Source organism: Sander lucioperca, chromosome 7, assembly GCF_008315115.2.
Source record: "Sander lucioperca isolate FBNREF2018 chromosome 7, SLUC_FBN_1.2, whole genome shotgun sequence".
Classification (NCBI taxonomy): Eukaryota; Metazoa; Chordata; class Actinopteri; order Perciformes; family Percidae; genus Sander; species Sander lucioperca.
In genome coordinates this window covers 25,705,817-25,727,697 of record NC_050179.1, presented here as the reverse complement: position 1 = coordinate 25,727,697, position 21,881 = coordinate 25,705,817, and the positions used below count along the sequence as shown (strand labels likewise).

Here is a 21,881-nt window from a genome sequence, read left to right as displayed (position 1 = left end):
GTAGTAAGAAGCCCATGCTCCATGAGTTGCGGCAACCAATATGAAAACCTTCCCATTGATGCTTTAGAAAGATGTAATAGTAAAATGCCACCAAACCCAGCCACATCCAGACATTTCTCCACACCTATATCAAACAGCACCATTCAATAGAGTGGTCACTTTTTCTTGCAAATTCCAAACACATTCACTCAAGTCGTCCATATGAATACCATCTGTTTGACCTGATGTATTACCTAAACACATACTACTACAACACTAAATACATCTGAAAGAGCACAAAACCGTGTGTTCGTGCCACACAAAGCTCTACATAATGCTACGTCAAGTCCTGTCTAATCAAAGATCCACACAAACCGATTTCACCACACAAACGGAAGGATGAGCTCCGATTAAGTTTTTTGTTGTTGAAGCACACTATAAATCAAGAAATAACCCTCTGTTCCTCTCAGAGATATAACTTAGGTTTCTCTATATGCCATCTGAGTCACTTAATATAAAAATGTCAAGTTAACAAAGTGTTTCTCTTCCTCTCAAAGGGATTACCCCAAATCGCTAAGCCAGTGCTTGCAGGAGCGTGGCCTGTCAGTGGAAATGCTCTACCTTCAGGCGGAATCGGGCCTGACCCGGGCTCTGCAGGATGTCCGAGCAGAAGGCTCCCCGTTATGTATTCTGGTGGAGCAGACAAACGTAGCTCTGTCCTCCTGCACTGTTATCATATTCTCAGAATCCCTCAAAAGTAAGTCCCTGCCCCCATTCCTTCAAGCTTAGCCAAACCACCTGAGTTACACCCCTCCATCCCTTTTTCAACTAATGGTCTAATGCAGTTTACGTGTTGTGTAGATTCTACCAACATCTTTGAGGAAAAAAAAAAAAAAAAAAATCTGAAATGGATTTAGCACAAAACCCAATAAAAACAATGAATATTCCCATTAAAACATCAACATTTACAGATCTGCACTACAAGATACAATTCTGCACTCCACTGAAAAAAAAATCATCTCAAAATCCATCAAATCTACACAATATTCATGGCACTCTGTTGGCACATCATCCACTGGCTGCCACTGGTATATACTTTGACATCACATAACAGTACATACTTAAACTAAATGAAGCCCAAAAGTAGCAGAGTAGGTGTGTAAAAGGTAGTTGGTTTGGCTTTCTTGCCAAGAGTTAGAAATTCCACTAATTAACATGTTTATATCGTGTTTGTTTAATCTGTACAAAAACCTCAAAAAGGCCAGAACAAAGTGTAAAAACACAACATTGTTTTTACAAGGGGTTATGTGTGCGGCTATTTTTTATTTGTTATCTGCTGGGCAACCAGTAGAGACTACAAAATATTCTACCTTTGGACAAATCCAGGGTAGATGTTTCCAGTCTTTATGCTAAGTTAAGCTAAGCGGCTGCTTACTGTAGCTTCATATTGACTGTACAGACATGAGAGTGGTATCGAAAGGGAATAAGCAAACTTCCCAAAGTCTCAAACTATTCCTTTTTTTAGAGGAAAACTGTTTTTTTCTTTGTTTTGTTTTTTACCACAACTTGTTTTGTTTTTTCGTAGCTTCGGCCATCAGCTGTATTGGTTATGATAACATTGAACTCGACAAAGTAATTTCTGAGGTCTGTGAACGCAGCTGCATCTCTAAAAATCAGAAACAGAAGTGGTCAGACAACGTGTTACCAAGCTCCCAGGTTAGTTCCAAAGTCAACTTATTTGGAAAGGAAAATGAAGGTGAACTAAAGACATTGTGACCAGCAACTATTACGGTCACAAGGACCGTGTAACCAATGTAACTGATGGCCAGAGCTATGAAAATAAAACCTAAGTTATTGAATTATTTAACTAGTTATTTCATGTGGAATGAAATACACGTCACTGAGTGTTCATAAGTTAAGCAACCTGTGTGATTCAGATGTCCCACAAAAACTGATATTTCTGAAATCTGCATAATACTAGTTGCAAATATGCATTATACATAACATCAAAACTGCAACGAGATGTCATTGTTCCACGATGGTGCTAATGTGTAGCTTACGAAAAAAGAGAAACTAAAATACATTCTTGTCCACACAACCAAAACACAATCAATGAAATAAAATCAACTTAATGCATGTCCCTTTTAAAGCAAATATAATAAAGGAATAATTTCAATTAATCCAAATAAATAATAATTATGTCCAGGAACATAATGCAGCAAATGATAGTTACTAATAAATGCACATCTACAAATTGCATGCTCTTCATCGCCCCTCCTCTTACAACGAAGTGAAACTTGCATTCAAAAGTACTCCCTAAATGTATCAGTTGAATTTGCTGACCCTAACATCACATTAAACCAAGATAGATTTCAGTATGGCCCGAGTGTCCTGTAAGAACCCTATTGATTTTACTGTTATTTCTACGGTGTTTGGCTTGTCTTATTTCACCTCTTTCTTCCCCTTCAGTCCCCTGACACCTCACCATTAACATTCCAATTCCCCCCCTCCCCCCCAGTCCATCGCAACATGCCGAAAGACCAGGCCATGGACTTTGTTTCAGCCGAGTACAGTCACAGGCGCGTCAAAGAGCGCCCGCCGAAGGACCCAGCAGACAGCGCTGCCCAGGCGTCACAGCTGCTGGATGACTACCTGGACCGAGAGAAGATTGACCGCCACACTGTTCCTTCCGAAACCCGTCAGCTCCTCTTGCTGTTTGCTGAAGGGGTGCATCTCTACCCCGAGGAGATGGAAACCATCTCCGAGTATGTCCGTTCCCGGCAGGAGCACCTACAAGGTGGGATGCTAATTTAAGCTGAAGTACCTCGAAAAGCTGGTGCTGGGTCAATGTCGATATCACTGATTGCACCTTCAACTTTTCTCTTTCCTTACTCTTTGGGTCATACTTTTCCGGCCTTTTGTCGTACTTTAATTTTTATTTCTGTCTCCAGCCTCCCACACGGAGGGGAAGAGGGGTTACATGTTACCTCCGGGACTGGGCAAGCCGCCTCCTCTGCTCCCCACTCCACCCGGACCCCCTCAGTCTGCCGGAGCAGGGGGGCCCATGATGAACCACCCCTCACCACCCGCTCCTCTCCTGCCTCCACCAGGTTAGACTGCAGAGTTGACAACTTGTTTGATCATTTGAAAGGGTCTTTTTAATTCCTATAAAAGTTCAAGGGTGTAGGAACCATAAACGAGACATTCATATTTTTTAGAAATAGAAACTTTTTCTTTCCTGTGTTTGCATAAAGCACGTAAGTTGTATTTTCATGCACCTGTGTCAGAGGCCTCTAAATTAATTGCACTTTATCGTCTACAAGATGTCCATCTCATACACTACCGATTGTTCTGTCACTCACAGGCTAGGGCTGCATGATATGAGGAACATATGCTATATGCAATAACTTTGTTAAATATCACAATAGCGATATTACTTGTGATTAATAAACAGTTATTAAAGGGTACTCAGTCCTGCTGCTTTCAGCATTCTGCTAAAATACAACGGATTGCTTGTTGAATTAAAAAAAACAAATGAAAGGTTAAAGCTGCAAGCAGCGTAGGACGGGCCCTCGCTCCTCTTCGTGCGCCGGGGTTACTGGCGTACGCCGATCCACGCGACCCTGCATTTGTGCAATCGTCGGACACAGCGTGCACGGTGGAGTGTGCGCCGTTTGAGATGGTGTATTGCAAACGTTGTACCAAGTGTAGAGGGCGGGCCAAACCGTCATTAATGAAAAAGGAACTCTGCTGAGTTCAACGATACCTCACACAGTAGTCTACAATAAACGGGTCATTAGTTATGAAAGGGGCGTGACTTAAGCATAGGGGGACGGGCCAAACCATCACCAATGAATAAGGAACTCTGCTGAGTTCAATGATACCTCACACAAGACTCTACCTTAAATGGGTCACCAGTTATGAAAGGGGGCGTGGTTTAAGCATAGGGGGGCGGGCCAAACCATCACCAATGAACCACCACACATAAGTTTCATGTAAATCGGATGATGTTTGTCATATAAGGCTGATTTCCTGTTGCCAGCGGGGGGCGCTATGACCAAAAGTCAATTTTGGCCTCTAGATGTCCTCAGGCCTGGACCCTAGTTAATCGTGAGAAATTTCGGCCAGATTGGACAATGTACACTAAAGTTACAACAACTTCTTCGTTCATCGATAAATGCTCAAAATGGCCGCCACGCCCACACCGTTGGACGAAAAGTTTTGCTTTTAATAACTTTTCATCGTCAAGGTCTTTAGATAACGCAGATTGAATTTGAAGGCGATTTGATGAAATCTCTAGGAGGAGTTTGTTAAAGTACAGCACCTTGACTTTTAGGCCTGCTTCCTGTTGCCGCTAGGGGGTGCTATGACTTTGAGTCAATTTGGGCTGGTAAATGTCCCTAGGGTTAGTCTTATGAATCATGAAAAGTTTCGAGCCAATTGGACAACGTACACTCAAGTTACACCTACTTCCTGTTTCGATGGCGAAACGCACAAAATGGCTGCCCCGCCACGGCCATTCCCTATGATGAAAAGTTTTTCTTTTAATAACTTTTCATCTTTAACGTCTTAAGATGGCACAGACCAAATTTGAAGTGGAATGGATGAAATCACTAATTTCGAACTTTCAATTCAAAATGGCAGACTTCCTGTTGGGTTTAGGGTATGGCTCCAATGAGCTTTTTTGTACATCTTGACATGTTACATATGTGTACCACGTTTCGTTAGTCTATGTTAAACGTACTGCAGGGGCTCCATTTTTTTTAACATTGTAGGAGGCGCTAGCGAGCCATTTTTGTACGCCTATTCCCGAAACCCTTATAATACGTAAAGTTTCACCAGCATTGATGCGACCGCCAATTTTGGTGAGTTTTTCAGTATGTTAAGCCCCTCAAAAAGGCAGTTAATTTGCCGGAAGAATAATAATTCCTTCAGTTTCAATAGGGCCTTCGCCGAGTGTCTTTATGACGCAGCGTTTCGCGATGTTTATTGCGCCAGTTGATATTGCAATGATAATATACGACACAATACGATAAAAAACCTAATATTGTGCAGCCCTAATACATACGCATAATTTCTCATACTTTTATCCGTAATATCGATAACACAGATGTGGTACATCGTGTCATGATGTCCTGTAAAGACATTTTTCGTTCATTTTTTTTTTCAGGCTCTCATCCCAAAACCAAACCTCCTCCGCTGCTGTCCCTGCATCAACCTCCTGGTCCTTCATTAGGGGCCTCAGCTTCCCGAGGCCCCCTGTCCTCACACAGCTCTTACTGTGGCCCCTCTATGCCTCGTGGGCCCCTACTCCACCACCCTCCTCCATACCACCAGGGCCCCAGGGGCCCTCACGCAGGCAGAGGAGCCCCACCTTCTCTAAAGAGTTGCCGCCCTCCACTTCTCGCTTCTCCAGGTGGGTAACTTCTACTTTTCCTTCGATTTTGTTCATTTATTGAGATGTACTGTATATACACTGAACAAAATTATAAACGCAACACTTTTGTTTTTGCCCCCATTTTTCATGAGCTGAACTCAAAGATCTAAGACTTTTCTATGTACACAAAAGAACAATTTCTCTCAAATATTGTTCACAAATCTGTCTAAATCTGTGTTAGTGAGCACTTCTCCTTTGCCAAGATAATTCATCCACCTCACAGGTGTGGCATATCAAGATGCTGATTAGACAGCATGATTACTGCACAGGTGTGACTTAGGCTGGCCACAATAAAAGGCCTCTCTAAAATGTGAAGTTTTACTGTATTGATGGGGTCCGGGGGGTGGGTCCGAAAACCAGTCAGTATCTGGTGTGACCACCATTTGCCTCACGCAGTGCAACACATCTCCTTCGCATAGAGTTGATCAGGTTGTTGATTGTGGCCTGTGGAATGTTGGTCCACTCTTCTTCAATGGCTGTGCGAAGTTGCTGGATATTGGCAAGACCTGAAAGTTTGAAACACTCTGTCGTATACGCCGATCCAGAGCATCCCAAACATGCTCAATGGGTGACCTGTCCGGTGAGTATGCTGGCCATGCAAGAACTGGGATGTTTTCAGCTTCCAGGAATTGTGTACAGATCCTTGCAACATGGGGCTGTGCATTATCGTGCTGCAACATGAGGTGATAGTCGTGGATGAATGGCACAACAATGGGTCTCAGGATTTCATCACGGTATCTCTGCATTCAAAATGCCATCAATAAAATGCACCTGTGTTCGTTGTCCATAACATATGCCTGCCCATACCATAACCCCACCGCCACCATGGGCCACTCGATCCAAACCTCTCACCCACATGAAGCCATACACCCTGTCTGCCATCTGCCCTGTACAGTGTAAACCGGGATTCATCCATGAAGAGAACACCTCTCCAAGTGCCAGACGCCATCGAATGTGAGCATTTGCCCACTCAAGTCGGTCACGACGACGAGCTGCAGTCAGGTCGAGACCCCAATGAGGACGACGACCCTGAGACGGTTTCTGACAGTTTGTGCAGAAATTCTTTGGTTATGCAAACCGATTGTTGCAGCAGCTGTCCGGGTGGCTGGTCTCAGACGATCTTGGAGGTGAAGATGCTGGATATTGAGGTCCTGGGCTGGTGTGGTTACACGTGGTCTGTTGGATGTACTGCCAAATTCTCTGAAACGCCGTTGGAGACGGCTTATGGTAGAGAAATGAACATTCAATTCATGGGCCACAGCTCTGGTGGACATCCCTGCAGTCAGCATGCCAATTGCACGTTCCCTCAAAACTTGCGACATGTGTGGCATTGTGCTGTGTGATAGAACTGCACATTTTAGAGAGGCCTTTTATTGTGGCCAGTCTAAGGCACACCTGTGCAGTAATCATGCTGTCTAATCAGCATCTTGATATGCCACACCTGTGAGGTGGATGGATTATCTCGGCAAAGGAGAAGTGCTCACTAACCGATTTTGACCCATTTTGTGAACATTTGAGAGAAATAGTTATTTTGTGTACATAGAAAAAGTCTTAGATCTTTGAGTTCAGCTCATGAAAAATGGGGGCAAAAACAAAAGTGTTGCATTTATAATTTTGTGTGATTTATCATTACGTCTTCTCACAGGCTCTGTTTCTTTTTTTTGAACACTTGTAAATTGATTTGACCGCATACAGTTGTCAAAATGATATACTGATAATCCAATAAAAACTGAAGTGTAAAAAAAAAAAAAAAAGAAAAGAGAAATGCTGTGAAATAATAGCCTGGTCCTACCAGACTCTGGTACATTTCATTTGTACAGAAAGTCTGGCCACTCTCCATTGACAAGTGTTAACTTCCTTGAAGGCGGGTACTCTGTTGAAGTTTAAAACTATTGGATCTGCCCAGAGCCACTCTGGATCTGCCATAACCAATCGCTAACGTTTGGTCGTGACGTCGGCTTAGCATCGCTAGCGTTCGCCTTAGCCAACTCCTTCACCACTAACGGAGCGAGCTGGAATATCAAACTTTTCCCGAACCCCGTGGGGAGGAGGGCCACCACATCATGGCCACCAACAAAACTCAGCAAAGATTGTTCTTGCTCGGGCTTTAACTTCTGGATATTCGGCAGCGTTGCCACAACGGACCGAATGGCTTCGCTTGCATCTTTCTCCGCCGCCATTAGTACGGAACTCGCCGTAGGTTACCGAACAACAACGTCATCGTTCTCAGCCACTCCCTCTGTTCGCTGATTGGACCGCCAAATATTTGGCCGGAGAAAACCCGCGAATATACCGCAAACCCAGACGTAGTACTGCAGGAAAATGAAAATTGAGCGGAAGTACGTAGGAGGGCGGAGCCAGGCTTGTGAAGTAAAGCAAACATAAATACATTAAACATCAATTTAACCTTGTTGTGGTAACATTGCTTCTTTTTTTTCTTCTCCTCTCTCCCTCTGATCAGGTGCCCCTCTTCCACGACCGGGTGGCCCCCGACACTAAGAAATGACACAGACATCCACTCACTCACTCACACACACACACACACACACACACTGTAACACATGCAGGCTCCGTGGGCCAGCAGTGTTTTGAACATTTCCTCTAACTGGAGAACAGAAGAATCGTGGCGCCTGCGTAGGATACCTGTTGTGACCTTTTTTTTTTATAAAATAGTAAACCACACTCAGTTAGAGGAAAAAGATTGTAGTTAATGTTAGATATTATCTTATTGTGGATGGATTGATGAAAGATGGCATGGGGTATTCTAATGACTCATTTTAAGTATTTTTCCCAACATCCCTCTGTCATTGTTCATTTCTTTTCTTTAGTATGTACTGTGCTTCTCATTCAAAGAGAAAAGAGAAAAAAGCTAATAACGTATGTATGTATTTTCTGTTTTTTGTGGTGGAGGCTATAGTGACCAGCTGCACAGGATAAACCGTGAACATCTGACTTGCTTAGCTGAATGCACTAAAGATCCTGGTCACCAACGGACAGCTGGGTATTGGTGGTCTCACATGACTATAGGACTTTTTAATGTTTCTGTATATAATGAATATAGCAAGTAGCCTACCTGCTGTATATGGTGTTTCAAGATGGTGCTTAAGATTTCACATGGATTTCTTTAAAGATTCTCTTGACCTAAGAATTTCAATATGAAAAAAATATTAAAAGTTTGTTTTCTTACATGCTGTATTCTTGGCTCCAATTTAATTCCATTCATATCAAATTTTATTTTTGATGTACAACTTTTTGCACAGCAAATGTATTACACTCCGTTTCACTGTTCCACATCTATATTGTGTGCATGTCCTCATAAATACACTCATGATGTATTCCCTTAGAATGCCTTTCATGCTTTGTTCAAGTGAGAGTAGTGACACTTGGACCTAAGAACAACTACCATATATTTGTGATATACATTGGCAATAAAAGCACAGCAACTTTTGTAAACTTTCTTTTGTCATCCAGAATAAAAATGGACAATTTTGTATAACATTAAAAGCACAAGAGGCAGCTTGTAATAACCTAAAGGACTATGTTACATTACATTTAGCTGAAGCGACTTAATTGCCATATATGTCAGAGGTCACACACCTCTGGAGCAACTATGGGTTAAGTGTGTTGATCATGGAAACATTGGTTGATGTATTGCAGTGGGAATTGAACCCAGATCTCCCACACCAAAGTCATGTGCCATCACCACCCATGGATCTTACTATATTATTCTTTGTCACAATTTTTTGCAAATTCCAAGTGAACAAATATTAGATTTCCTTCTCAGAAGTGTGTCTAATCATGTTAATACCAGAGAATGTCTAATAAGGGGAGAACTTCCACTCTCGGGAAAAACTTCCGGCTTCTGAACTGGTTGCAGTTCCACTCTGGTTCCATATGCGCTCACGGGCAATTGCAGAATGAATGGAGGTCTATGGAGCTATACCCTTCAAAATCCACTTTTCTCAGGATATTATTTTTGTCTAGTAATTTGGCTGTTGCATTTGAAAGGGGAGGCTTTTAAAGTCACTTTTTTGTTCTAAAAAGCCTTTTAAAATGTCAGTGACGTCATATACATCGTACGGCCAGAGATAATGCTTTACAGCAAGCTCTGAGTCACTTCCTTTTTTCTCTCGAGGCATCGACAACAAAAAAGTTGCTGCGGACAAAAAAAGAACTTGGGCGAAAAAGTCCACCCTAACATTCTCAGAGAATGCCGTAGACATTCTGGTTCCGCTTCGGATGCCATCAAGCGGGATCTCTGGTCCTAATCAGTCCTTCACTGACCAATCAGCATTCATTAGCAGAATGCTAGCGTGTTATGGGCAACAACAACTCAACCTGTAAGAAATCGAAAGGACATGTACTCGTTCATTCAACTTTCGACCTACAATCCATGTTGAACTTGCAAAAACTACAATCAAATCTGAGATTTCTCAACAACAATCAGGCGAAAGAGACAAATTTAGCCGTCTGGCTCCATAGACTCCCATTCATTTTGCACTCGCCCGCGATCACCCCCAGTGGAACTCTGGTGGAACTGCAACCAAATTTGGTACAATGGGGCTTAATAGGGAGTGAACAGGCTCGCCGTAGACAGGCTCTGTTAATACTGAACATTTAGGAAAGCTCCACTACAACATGTCTGGCTAAGCATGTGTGTTGTTGTTGTTGTTAAACCCACTGTCTTTCAGTGAAATTTCTCTGACGCAGTTTACAAAAGTTGATTGGTTTGATGTAATGAGATGACGTTCACGCTCTCTTATTACAATTCAGAGAAAAACTAAAATAATATTGTACTGTAATTTTGCTGTTGATTGTTTTAATAACTTTTGTCCCATGGCCCTCAGAAATATTCTGATTTGCTATACTCTATGTGTGTCAATAATTAGTTCTAGTTCAGATAAAGCAGCAATCCAGTTCTGAAGCCCTCTCCCTCTGTCACACTAAATCAGTTCACAGCCTGTACTCAGTGTAGGCCTACTTGTGTTTGTTAATTTGGTTGTGAGAAATCCTCTTAATGTTTGTGAATGTGTTAAAGTGATTTCAAGATGTTTTATTTAGTTGGAACCATCGAAGCGTAACAGGTCACAGATTAGACGCCTGAAAGAAGTCATTTGTGAGAACAAACGTTCTTTTAAACTGCTTAACATTTTCTTCTGTGTTGTACATACTGTTTAAATCATTTTTATATATATATATATATACATATAAATTGTAAATGTTCAACAACTTTGTGCTGTGGATTAGTTTTCTTTGATGTGCTGCTGTGTTAATATTCAACAGGTATGGAGTGAGAATCTTGAATGTATTTTCAAAGAAAACGTCTACAAATGTCTGAATATTTTTGTTATGATTGTTTTTTCTTTTGTTCGAGACATAAAAAATGGCATTTATTAAGTATACACTCCCCTTGTCAATACAGACTGAATATAATGCACTAAATGTTATTAGGGTTTTTTAGCACTAAGCAACGCATAGACTTTAATCTCAAAGGAAGAAGCCTGAACAAATTGGTCTAAGTTAGGTAGAAATAAACTGCATATTCCGCCTCCACGTCAACATTTAGTAGACAGGGTTTCTGGAAGTTTTTACCAAGTCAAATTTAATACTTTTTAAGACCTTTATGAATGAAATTTAAGACCTATATCACGACATAAAAGTACAATGAAATGCAGAGTCACAAAAGTACTTGCATAGTGTGAAGAAATAATTAAAAGTTAACATGCTAAAGTGCCTAAATTCAATCAAAATAGGATACACTAAGGCCCTTATAATCAATCAGTCATGATGATCTTCTTTATTATAATTAAAGGGAATGTATTGGTTTTGACTATAGTTTAGACTTGCAGCATGAAGACATTCCATAAATTGGGTAAATACTACAGGGAAGCTACGTGTTTAAAGGTACGCTTCTCCCTCAGAGGGCGACTGAGGAAGCCACTGAACCAGGATTGCGCAAAGCGGCGTGGACATGCCTGTGCGCCAACAAGGGCCCAATGGGACCTGGCCCCAAGCCATTCCGAGGGGAGGAGACGACACCCGAGTAAGATAGGATGAAAAACTGTCTAGATCAGGGAACTGGGCCATTCTGCGTAGCTTTCAGAACAAAGTAGACTTTTGCCCACAGCTGTGTATCCTGTACCCTTTTCGCCTTATTGCTTTAAAATAAATCTAAATCGAATGAGAGAAGATGTAGAGATTTCAGTATCTTTTCCTCAACTAACAAACACGACAGTAGTAAATGAATGTATTCAAATTGAATAAAAGCGACACAGAGTTGTAATAGACAACCGAAAGAATGAAGTACAACACTGCAAAAAAAAAAAAAAAAAAACATTTCAGTGAGCATTAGAGGGAGCTTTGCATAGATGTAGGAAAATGTAAGACCCTGGTAGAGACACCTGGGGAAACAGATAAGGCCTTGCGTCAAAAGGCCTCTTACATCAGCTTTGCTTTTGCCGGATGTGGTTTTTCCACATTCTTCGCAAAACCACTCTAACTGTAAAAAAAAATCATTGTACAACCTACCTCATGAGCCACAGCCACCACAAGTATGAGGACTGTGAGCGAACAGCAAACTTTAAGTCTGCCACAAGTCAGCCCTGCCACAAGTTCTGGATTCCTGTTTCCCACAGAAACATCATAGCATGAGGCTGCTACTACCAGGCTCCATGGTGGTAATGGTGTGTTGCTTTGGATTACACCATATGTAGCGTTCATGTGGCACTCCCCCATGTCCTCTGGCAGTGTCTCCAGCTGTCTGTTATCTGACTCTTGGTCTGCTCTAGGTAGGTTTACAGCAATGCCAGATTCTTTCCATTTTTTGGCCTGACCTTACACTATGGGATATTAATTGGCATGGGAGTATTTTTTGTATCCTATGGTATCCTACTGTACCAGGTAGGCCAGTCATCAATGCAGCATATGGATGAGTGCAGTGTGCGATGGGTTCAAACAAAACCTTAACCAAACCGGCTGGTGGAGGCCTGGGAGGAAAGAAAAGAGAGACGTTAGAGATGAAGTAGTCCGGATCAATGGAAGATTTCCAGGATAATTGCCTGACATATGTCCCTCAGCTTCCGCTCTCTGTCTGTTGCTGTTCTCAAACTCTGTTCTCTTCGGGAAACAACAACAAACTTCGAGCTAGCAAGCTACACGCTGAGAATTGCAAGTTTTGAAGAAAATTTGGATTGTGTAACAAGGCAGGCCTGCTTGGTTCTTTTGGGGGAATGATTGTAAAGATTCACAAAGAATACGTTTACGGCATTTACTATTTAAATTTCCAATATGTAATATGTTTACTGTAATAAATCCAAAAATGACCTAAATGCATCATCAGATATTAAGGAAACATGTTGAGTTGAAATACTGTCTTTTCTGACCACAATGCTAATGCCAGTATTTTCTCCTTTTGAAATTTCCGTTCCATGACAGAATTTCTGTTTGTGTTTTGGCCTGCGTGTTGTTTTCAACTGCCCAGTTTGACAGCCAGGCCGGGTTGCCAGATATACCTGTAAAAACGTAAACCCAGCGCGCTACAGCTGTAACGTTAGTACAGCCATGAAAGCAGCAAACAAACAGGTAGAATCTATTTTCATTGATCCTGTTCGACCTAAAAAAAACCTGGCATGTTTCTAACAGTTGCGTGACCAGAGACGTAACAAACCCCGGGTAAATATTGGAGATTTATTTGAAAAATGGAGGGGCAGCTCAGAGCCCAAAAGGATGCCGAGTTGGCTAATTTCCTCCTGAACAGGTGAGCATTACCTTCAGGCTAATTTATCACGGCAACAAAGGACGAGCATTTAATGTCATTGCAAAATTTGTGTACTCACATTGAATTATATAGCTAGCTACAGTACTCGCAAAAACAATTGAGACACAGCCAGTAAAGTGATCCTGACTGGTCCTGGCTAATGCCGCCATGCTAACCCTGCTAACTGTTAACGTTACCGGAGGACCAGGCAAGCGGGACTGCGGTCAAGCCAGCCTCCACCTCGAAATAAGCGGTCAAACTAGCCGCCCCTATATTTCGCGGTGCGCGTATACACTTGCTATTACGGTGAGACCGTCAGAACTAAAAACGGAATTTTCCGACGAAGGCAATTTCCCATTAATTTATTCTGTCTGCCTTCCTGTCAGAAAGAAAGAAAGAAAGAAAGAAAGATTTTAGCACACCTCACAACCTTTCACTGCATGATATGCTGAATTCCAAAATAAGAGCCCCCCAAAAATCATATATTAGCTGTTTTGTCTACACATTCAGAAAATCATAAAAATAAATGTCCTAGCTTCCACAGACCAATTTCACCTCAGATGGAGAGGACTCCATCTCAAGGTGTCAACTACAATGTTTCAGGACATTCTGTCTGTCTGTATTTTTGTACATGCAGTGAAAAGGTTGTGAGGTGTGCTAAAATCTTTCTTTCTTTCTTTCTTTCTGACAGGAAGGCAGACAGATAGACAGGCAGACAGAATAAATGAATGGGAAATTGCCTTCGTCGGAAAATTCCCTGTTTTTAGTTCTGACGGTCTCACCGTAATAGCAAGTGTATACGCGCACCGCGAAATATAGGGGCGGCTAGTTTGACCGCTTATTTCGAGGTGGAGGCTGGCTTGACCGCAGTCAAGCGGGCCACAGCTGTTTACAACGTGTAGCCTGTTCGGCGGCCGTAGCCGACAACGGTGAGTTATTTTAAGCCAAGAGAGGGGGGCTGCAAATTGGGAAGAGAGGACCGTAAGTTTGCAGTGTGTTTAGCGATTGTTGCCGTAATTCTAAGACAATAAAGTGTGTTCAGTCGGGTGGAGAGGACGGCATGGTAGTGTTATTTTTAGCAGTTCTCACCATAATTCTAAGCCGAGGAAGTGTGTCTGTCCGTCAGGTGGAGAGGACGGCGACGTTGTGTTTTTAAAAGTTCCTACCATAATTCTAAGCCGAGGAAGTGTGCCTGTCCGTCGGGTGGAGAGGACAGCAAGGTTGTTGTGTTTTTAGCGGTTCCTACCGTAATTCTAAGCCGAAAAAGTGTGCCTGTCAGTTGGGTACAGAGCTCTATGACTGTCAATATAGCCAGCATCTAACGTTAGCTACTCCGCTGTGCTGTGATGTACTGTCTGGCTTGTTGTGGATGCTGTGGTCTCAGCCTGGCAACCTCCGTGAACTTCCAGTCTGGGGAGGAGGGGGTGGGGGAGAAGACAGTATTTTGAATTTGTACTGCAGTAACTATTTTAAACACTAGCTGTCGGTATTACATTTTGCACCTTTAACTGGGACGTTTTGGGACGTATCGGCAGGGATTTAGACAAAACACAAACGGCGATACACTGGAAAGAGCAAAGGACGTTTAACCATGTATCCAGCTGATTTAAATAGCTAACATTACTGTATTGTGTGAACAGTTAACTTAATTTAATATTGTATGCAGCGTTTTCTTTTGCGGGGTGCAAATGTTCCACCAGAACAAGTTTAAAGAAATGAAAACAACCCAGAGCGTTTTTTTTCTCCTATCCCAGAATGTATCTGTGGTGTAGCCACACCTTACTCCACAAGTATTACAAGTTGTACAACTGTATGTTTAAATATGCAACTGAGGCATTATCTAATGCTAGGTTTTAGTGAATTTAGGATAAATCTACATTCACAAATAGACAAAGTGTAGAAGAATAAACACCTTAATGTGTCTTTTGGATGTATTATTTCCACTAGTCTGAAAAAAGACATGTTATGGAAGCAAAATAGTCTTAAATGGTCTTTCTATGGTTTCTATCATCTGAAAAGGTCTAGGTTGGGCCTAATAGGCCTCTGAAACTTCATGAACCAATACAGCTGAAGTTGTCCCGCCCTTAACAGGTTCAACTGGAGGACAAAATAAGATTACATTACATTTCATTTAGGTGACTCTTTTATCCAAAGCGACTTCCAATAAGTGCATTCAACCATGAAGGTACAAACTCAGAACAGCAAGAATCACATAGAAGTACATTAGCTTCAATTAAGCCAATACAAAGTGCATCATGTAAGTTTTTTTATAACCATCATCTTCTTAGTCAAGGGGCAGTGAAGAGATATGTTTTTAGGCTCCGGCATCTTAGGATGTGTAGACTTTCAGCTAGTCTCACATTGCCAGACCTTTCTCCACGGCAGTGCAAAGGAGGGCCACACAGCAGTCGGGGATGGGAGAAAAACATACTCTGGTTTATTGGCATTTCTTTAAACCTATCACAATTGTCTTGGGCGGTGCTAGGCTGCGGGAAAAGCTGCGTTGAGTCGATTCTGAACCAGTCAGCTGTTAGATCAGCTGAGAGCCAAGCGTTTCCCATCATGCCCTGGGTCCGCCTGCCCATGATCTTGTCTGGTTATCGTTGCCTACATGTGCATGACGTCAGAGCAAGTCGGGATCAAGTGGGTAGATGCTAGATCGGATCCGCTAGACATGTCGACGTCACAGGATGTGCCTCGTGGCCTGCCTCATTTTGCCTTATAATGCATCTGATTGGCTTACCCTGTTATTCTTACCCTAACCAAGCCCCACTCCTCTTGCCTAAACTTAACTACGTTGACACATCTAACAGATCTGATCTAGCATTTACCGATCAAGTCGGACACTAATCTAACTGGCGTACATTGGGCAGCGATCGCCGGTGATCGATTCTGCGCAGGCCTGGCTCATCTCGAACTCACCTAGTGTCTTGAAGGGGATACGGTACATGTTAGGCTAATAGTCTGTACACACCCACACAGTCCTCTGAAAAGCTCCTATCAAGCAAAATCAGTGAAATAAAACATGTATGCCTGTAACAAGAGTGCACTTCTGAGGATTCAGAAAACTAAACATACTTTATTCTTTGTAACTTTTAGTTTTGAGATATATTTATGAAATGTTCTTTTGTAACACTGTGAGCAGGTGTGATGGAAAGATAGAATATGCAGTGACAATTAGCCAAAGCCTAGAGTGAATTCTACAACTCAGTGCTGATGGAGGAAAAGGCAACAAATAAGCTTCTATGGTGAAGTTATGCATTTTAAACTCTAGATGGCGACGTACACCTGCTTTTATACTTCGTACACCAACATGTAGAAACATAAAAGTTTGTACTTCCAAGTCCTCAGCCTCTCATGTTTTTTAGTCTCAATGTACTTCTTGCTGTTGATATTTACAAAGACTGACTTGTGAGACCTGGCTAGAGTGAGCAGGATCACACATTATACAAAAATACACTCCACTAATTATATGTTCATACAGTAGTTATACATACAAATCATAAAAAATGTCCAAATGTACAAAAATATGTTTTAGAAAAACCTGCTTACACTACACAGGGAGGGTATACTTTAGGCCCACATGTACCTTTTGTATTCTAATAATTTAAGTTTAGATCTAGGCCTATATAATCTAATAATTTAAATACGTTCTTTTGAAAATCTCTTCACGTGTTTTAAATATATCAGAAATCAGTACTTAATGCCCATCATCTGGCTTATTCATTAACACTCCAAACGGCTCATACTGCGTTGTGTATGGAGGACCTCAAAGGACATGGAAATGAAAATAGAGCATTTATTTATTCAACATCTAATTGTACATTCAAGACAGGAATTAATACATTGGTTTTCAAATATGAATGAATCCATTATTAATTATAATAATTAATTCATTATCAATGTGTTTTTAAATTATGTATTTATTTACTGTTTCAAAGTTTAATTTGGAAAATCTTTTCATAGTGCCTCTATTAATAAAGGATTCATTCATGGATTTTAGAACCAATTTCTTAATTCCTGTATTTAGATATTAAATAAAGATATGCTCTATTTCAATTTACATCCGTCCCTTGAGGTCCTCCATAGTTGTGTATGTTACGTTTGGTACACCTGCGTTGTCTGATTTGTGGTGTAAGCAACCTACACACTAATGCGGCGAGGAGGACTGTGAAGGGCCACGTGCAAGCAAGATATGCTGTGTAGTAGTGTAGATGTTTGTAGTGTGGGTAAGCTACGGCTCCAAATTCCAGTCAGACAACAAGTAACCAGGCATCCATGCATGTCCTGCTAGTTCTTTCTGTGTGTGTGTGTGTGTGTGTGTGTGTGTGTGTGTGTGTATGTGTAACACAACACAGCAGATGGGATTACGCTGAAATAAATTGAAAGCCCTCTGCGTCTGCATGAGTTGCTAAAGGAGACCTGTTGCGTCATAACTAAAGGCCTCTAAAACAGTCGCCGTTCCCGACCTGTCGCACGACAATGTGACGTAAAAATGAAATAGATCTCGCTGGCGCGGCAGGATTTGAAGTGCGTGAGCACGCGCACCAGCACTTCTTTTTTCAGCGGCGTACGACAAAGCGGAAACAGGAAGCATGGACGAGTTTGAGGTTCAACCGGATGCCAGGACTCTCAGAGTGACTGCAAGTCTCTCTTGTAAAACTTACTGGGTTAAGATGAGTTCTTTTATGGTGAATGAAAGGCTTGATCCGACGATGTAGGTCATCGAATCGTTGTGCAGACATTGTGAAGTATTCAAAGAGCCAGTTCTGCCATTGTTTACCTTTTTCTTCTTCTTCTAGTCGTAGAAATATCAAAGTCGGTAGCCTTTCCTTAGTTGCGCCCACCTCTGTTCAGGAGAAGACTGCAAATAAATAGTTACGGCGCTCCCATGACGTCACACTGTCGTCCAAAGGCCCCTGACCAAGCGTTGGTTTTTGACGTGCTGGGAGTGAGACTGTGTGTGTGTGTGTGTGTGTGTGTGTGTGTGTGTGTGTGTGTGTGTGTGTGTGTGTGTGAGAAAGAGAGAGAGGTAAGGAAAAATAAAATTGAATGAGTCTACTCAATGAGATCAAGATTTGGTTCACTAGTTCTTAATTCTGTGTTTCCAGGTATTTGCTGAACATCTTTACGGGACAGCGATCTGAGTTACAACCTGTTTAGTCAAATAAATACAAAAATTAAGTATTTTTTTTAACCTGCAGAGGTAGAACAAACTAAATCCATGAATCAACGCATTCTATTTTGTCTATAGTTGGCCAAACCTAATGCATTCAATAGTTTAGACTTTCTTGTAAATATGTTTTAAATTATTGATAGAGAAAAAACTGAACTGAGCTTTTAACATCCTATAAGTGTAGTGTTGCTTGAATTCAGTTGTACAACTGTCTTGTCTTGCTTTTCATATTGTACTAGTGGGATCAGGCTGTTTGCATTTTAAATTGTAATGAGCTTCCTGAAGAACTCAAGTTAGCAATAACTGTATAAAACTATGGAACTCTGTATTGTGGTGAATTATTTCTCTACTATTTCCATGTGTTTTTCTATATAAAAATTCCTAGCATCTTTGAAAACTGCTTTATAAACAAAGTTTAGTATCATTATTGCTATTATTATGTAAGAGTGGGAGTCAAAGACACAAACACACACAGGGTGAATATATGAATGTGTCTTATATTCTCTCCTGGTTGGTGCTTCTACCTCCTCCTCCTCCCCTCTTCCAGCTGTGGGGCGCACTGCTGCGAGGAGCCCATCAACTCAGGATGTAATGGACAACTGTCTCCACCTCATTACACACACACACACACACACACACACACACACACACACACACACACACACACACACACAGAGAATTGTTTGTGGGTAGAACAACAACAGCATACTGTTGGTGTTCAAGTATTAGAAGTATTTGTCTTGCTTTCACAAGTCTTGAGAGAGAGAGAGAGAGAGAGAGAGAGAGAGAGAGAGAGAGAGCGAGAGAGAGAGAGTGTGTATTTTAATAATAAATAAATACATATCCAAATGTTTTACTTGTTTTATTAGTCACAATGAATTAAGTAAAAGAGCATTTCAAAAAAGTGTGTTTTTAAAAGATCCTAGGGGGTCCTCAAAGTCACTGCAGGGGGGGCTCCAAATTATTCATTTTTGAATTTTTCTAACTAAAATGTCTTAACATAAATACAACATATTATTAGCAAATATAAATCCCTTACTGGCCTTGTATCTCACGTTATGGCCCTGTAGCAGCCGTTTTTGTAAAAATAGGCTAAGAAATGTGTCATATTTCACGGTAGAGAAATTACCGTATAGTCAGGAGAAGCTCGCAGGCAATCGGGGGGATGTGGAGGCATACAGTCAAGGGAGAAGCCCATAGAGAGTCCATGAAAGCATCGGAACAAAATATTTCAGCAATGTTTTGATGGATTGGAAATACTTCGGTATGTGGCAAGTGAATTCATATGAAGTAACATTTATCCACGAACATTATCTTATCTTGGCACAGCTACCAGAAGACTTACAACTTTCAGACAGGTTGCTCACGTCACATCTACGTCGTCAAGCTCAGTTTGAGGCTGCACAGCAGGTGCGCAGTACGCTCAGCCATCACCGGAAAAGTGCTTCTAATTGACTTCACTGGTCTCCGTCGAAGTCTATGGCGTCGCTGTGTCCATTTCTTTCTCTGTCTATGCGCTCATGTATGAAATGTTTGTTAAAGCTATAGTGCGTAGTTTCTGTCTCCTCCATGAGGAATTCTAACTAACTAATCTAAACCAACAAGAATTGGCTATGAATTTCATGAGCCAATCACAGCATGACATCCCTTCTTTAAATCTGTTTTTCACTCTGCTGCTGGCAGTTATCATTTCAGGCAAAGCGTGCAAACCTCCTCCTCCCCTTCCACCTCCATTCCTTATCAGGCTCCTTCGGTCCGATCTCCGGGTTCCTTCACCACCACCACAAGTGTCTAGACTCCATCGGGGGGATATCTTGTCTTGGTTTCTCTACCCCTTTAAAAATTATTTTTATAACGATGGAGTCTAATCTCTAAATACTCTTTACATTTCATACTATGTATATGTACAAATAAACCTTTGCATATCTGCAACGAAGTCTCTCCTGATTGAAATACAGAGAGAGTTGTGTAGAGCTGACAGTCTTCATTAGCTTTGTAGCAACTCATTTAGCAATGGCTTGAATGCAACGGACGTTCATTAATATCAAAAAGTTACGCACTAAAGCTTTAAGGAGCTCGAACAACACGTATGGATTTTTGCATGTTTACTTTGAAGGCCATTGCGGTGAGCAATAAACATTCATAAAACGCACAAAGACGAAAAGTTGGAGTGTGTGATTTCAAACAGTACGGAGCGGTGTAATGTTAAAGTGAGCACATCAGCTAGTTCACTAGCTATAGTTTGTATTACTGTATTATTATTGTACTAGCCATAGCACAGCATAGCAGCCCCTCAGTGGCTTTAAGTTCAAGGCTTAGTCATTATAGATAGCTACAGTTAATCCTAAAGATTCACTATGCCACATGTATGTGTAACATTAAAACATGATTTATAAAATCATGCCAACAATTCATATTTTAATAGATTAGTATCTTATGCAAACAATAGTATGTATAAAGGCCCTACGCTTTATTGTAGGCCCAGTTTAATATGCAACTTCATTTCATACAGTATCTGTAATAGGGGGTCCCTGCTCCATCTCTCTTTCAGTTAAGGGGTCCTTAGTCTATATCCTTTGCGTTCCACTTCCGGGATTTCTCCGGTGCTAAAGGTAATTCCGCCGGATGTATGTATTTTCCGTTTCCTTCCGCTTTCTTTGTGTTGGAATTTTAAATTCGGTGGATTTATGAGGACTATTGTTGACTGCTCCTCAGATCTCTGCAGGGTAAATTGAGACAGCTAGCTGAGTTTTCTCTCGCACAACTATTTTCCAGCGGCTCTGTGCGGAGTTTAGCACCGCCCATGACGATTCTGATTAGTTTAAAGAAATGCCATTAAACCTGGGCACGTTTTCTTCTCATCCCCGAATGCTATGTGGAGTATCCAGACTCTCCTTCAGCACGCTTTGGAAGAGGGTCTGGCAAAGCGAGACCTGATCTAGGTCTTGGAATCTCTAAAAGGGACCCACCAGAGGATCTCTCAGACTCATATGGGATTAAACAATCATTGATATACTCAGGCGCCAGTCACATCAGGACCTTAAAAGTGATCATTCAAATCTTTAATTGATTCTAAAAGCACAGGTAGCCAGTCAGTGCGTTTACATGTAGTTTAAAAAAACGATTATATTCGGGTTAAGGCAATACCTCGATTTCTCAAACGCCATGTAAACACCTTACCCTGGTTATAATCTTCTCATAACCTGGTTAACAGAGGTAGAGAACTCCTTCAGTAACCGGGTTATTCCTCACCTTAACCGGGCTATGATCGGTTTAAGCGTCTGCGCATGCTTCAACTGCCCCTCCCCACTCCACTTGAGTGGTTTTGAACCGGAAATAATCAGTCAGCGCTGCGAGTAGTTGTCGTTGCTATGACACCATACAACAAAACAGCAATGCCCGAATTAGTGGGCCATCGGCAGAAAGAGCCTGCAGTCCATCTGTTTTACTCCCCGTCAAGGCAGCAGCGAACTTTGGTAGATGGCTAAACAGATTGTCCATCTCCGGGGCTGTCAACGCTGTGTCTCGGCAAA

The 21,881-nt window shown here is 41.6% G+C and overlaps 1 protein-coding gene across 2 annotated transcripts in view; it reads left to right on the top strand.

Annotated features, from left to right (window-relative positions):
• si:ch211-216l23.2 (uncharacterized protein LOC565061 homolog) overlaps positions 1–21,881 on the top strand; it is a 32,185-nt gene that overhangs the window by 7,104 nt on the left and 3,200 nt on the right. Inside the window, exons 5-9 of one of the 2 annotated variants that reach the window (XM_036003282.1) lie at positions 537–736; positions 2,498–2,776; positions 2,931–3,089; positions 5,150–5,395; positions 7,878–7,941. In XM_036003282.1, the coding sequence (XP_035859175.1) occupies positions 537–736; positions 2,498–2,776; positions 2,931–3,089; positions 5,150–5,395; positions 7,878–7,915 (922 nt within the window). In that variant the 3' untranslated portion in view covers positions 7,916–7,941. Of the gene's footprint in view, positions 1–536; positions 737–2,497; positions 2,777–2,930; positions 3,090–5,149; positions 5,396–7,877; positions 8,603–21,881 lie in introns of those variants that run through there. The other variant, XM_031294810.2, reaches the window with a different exon arrangement.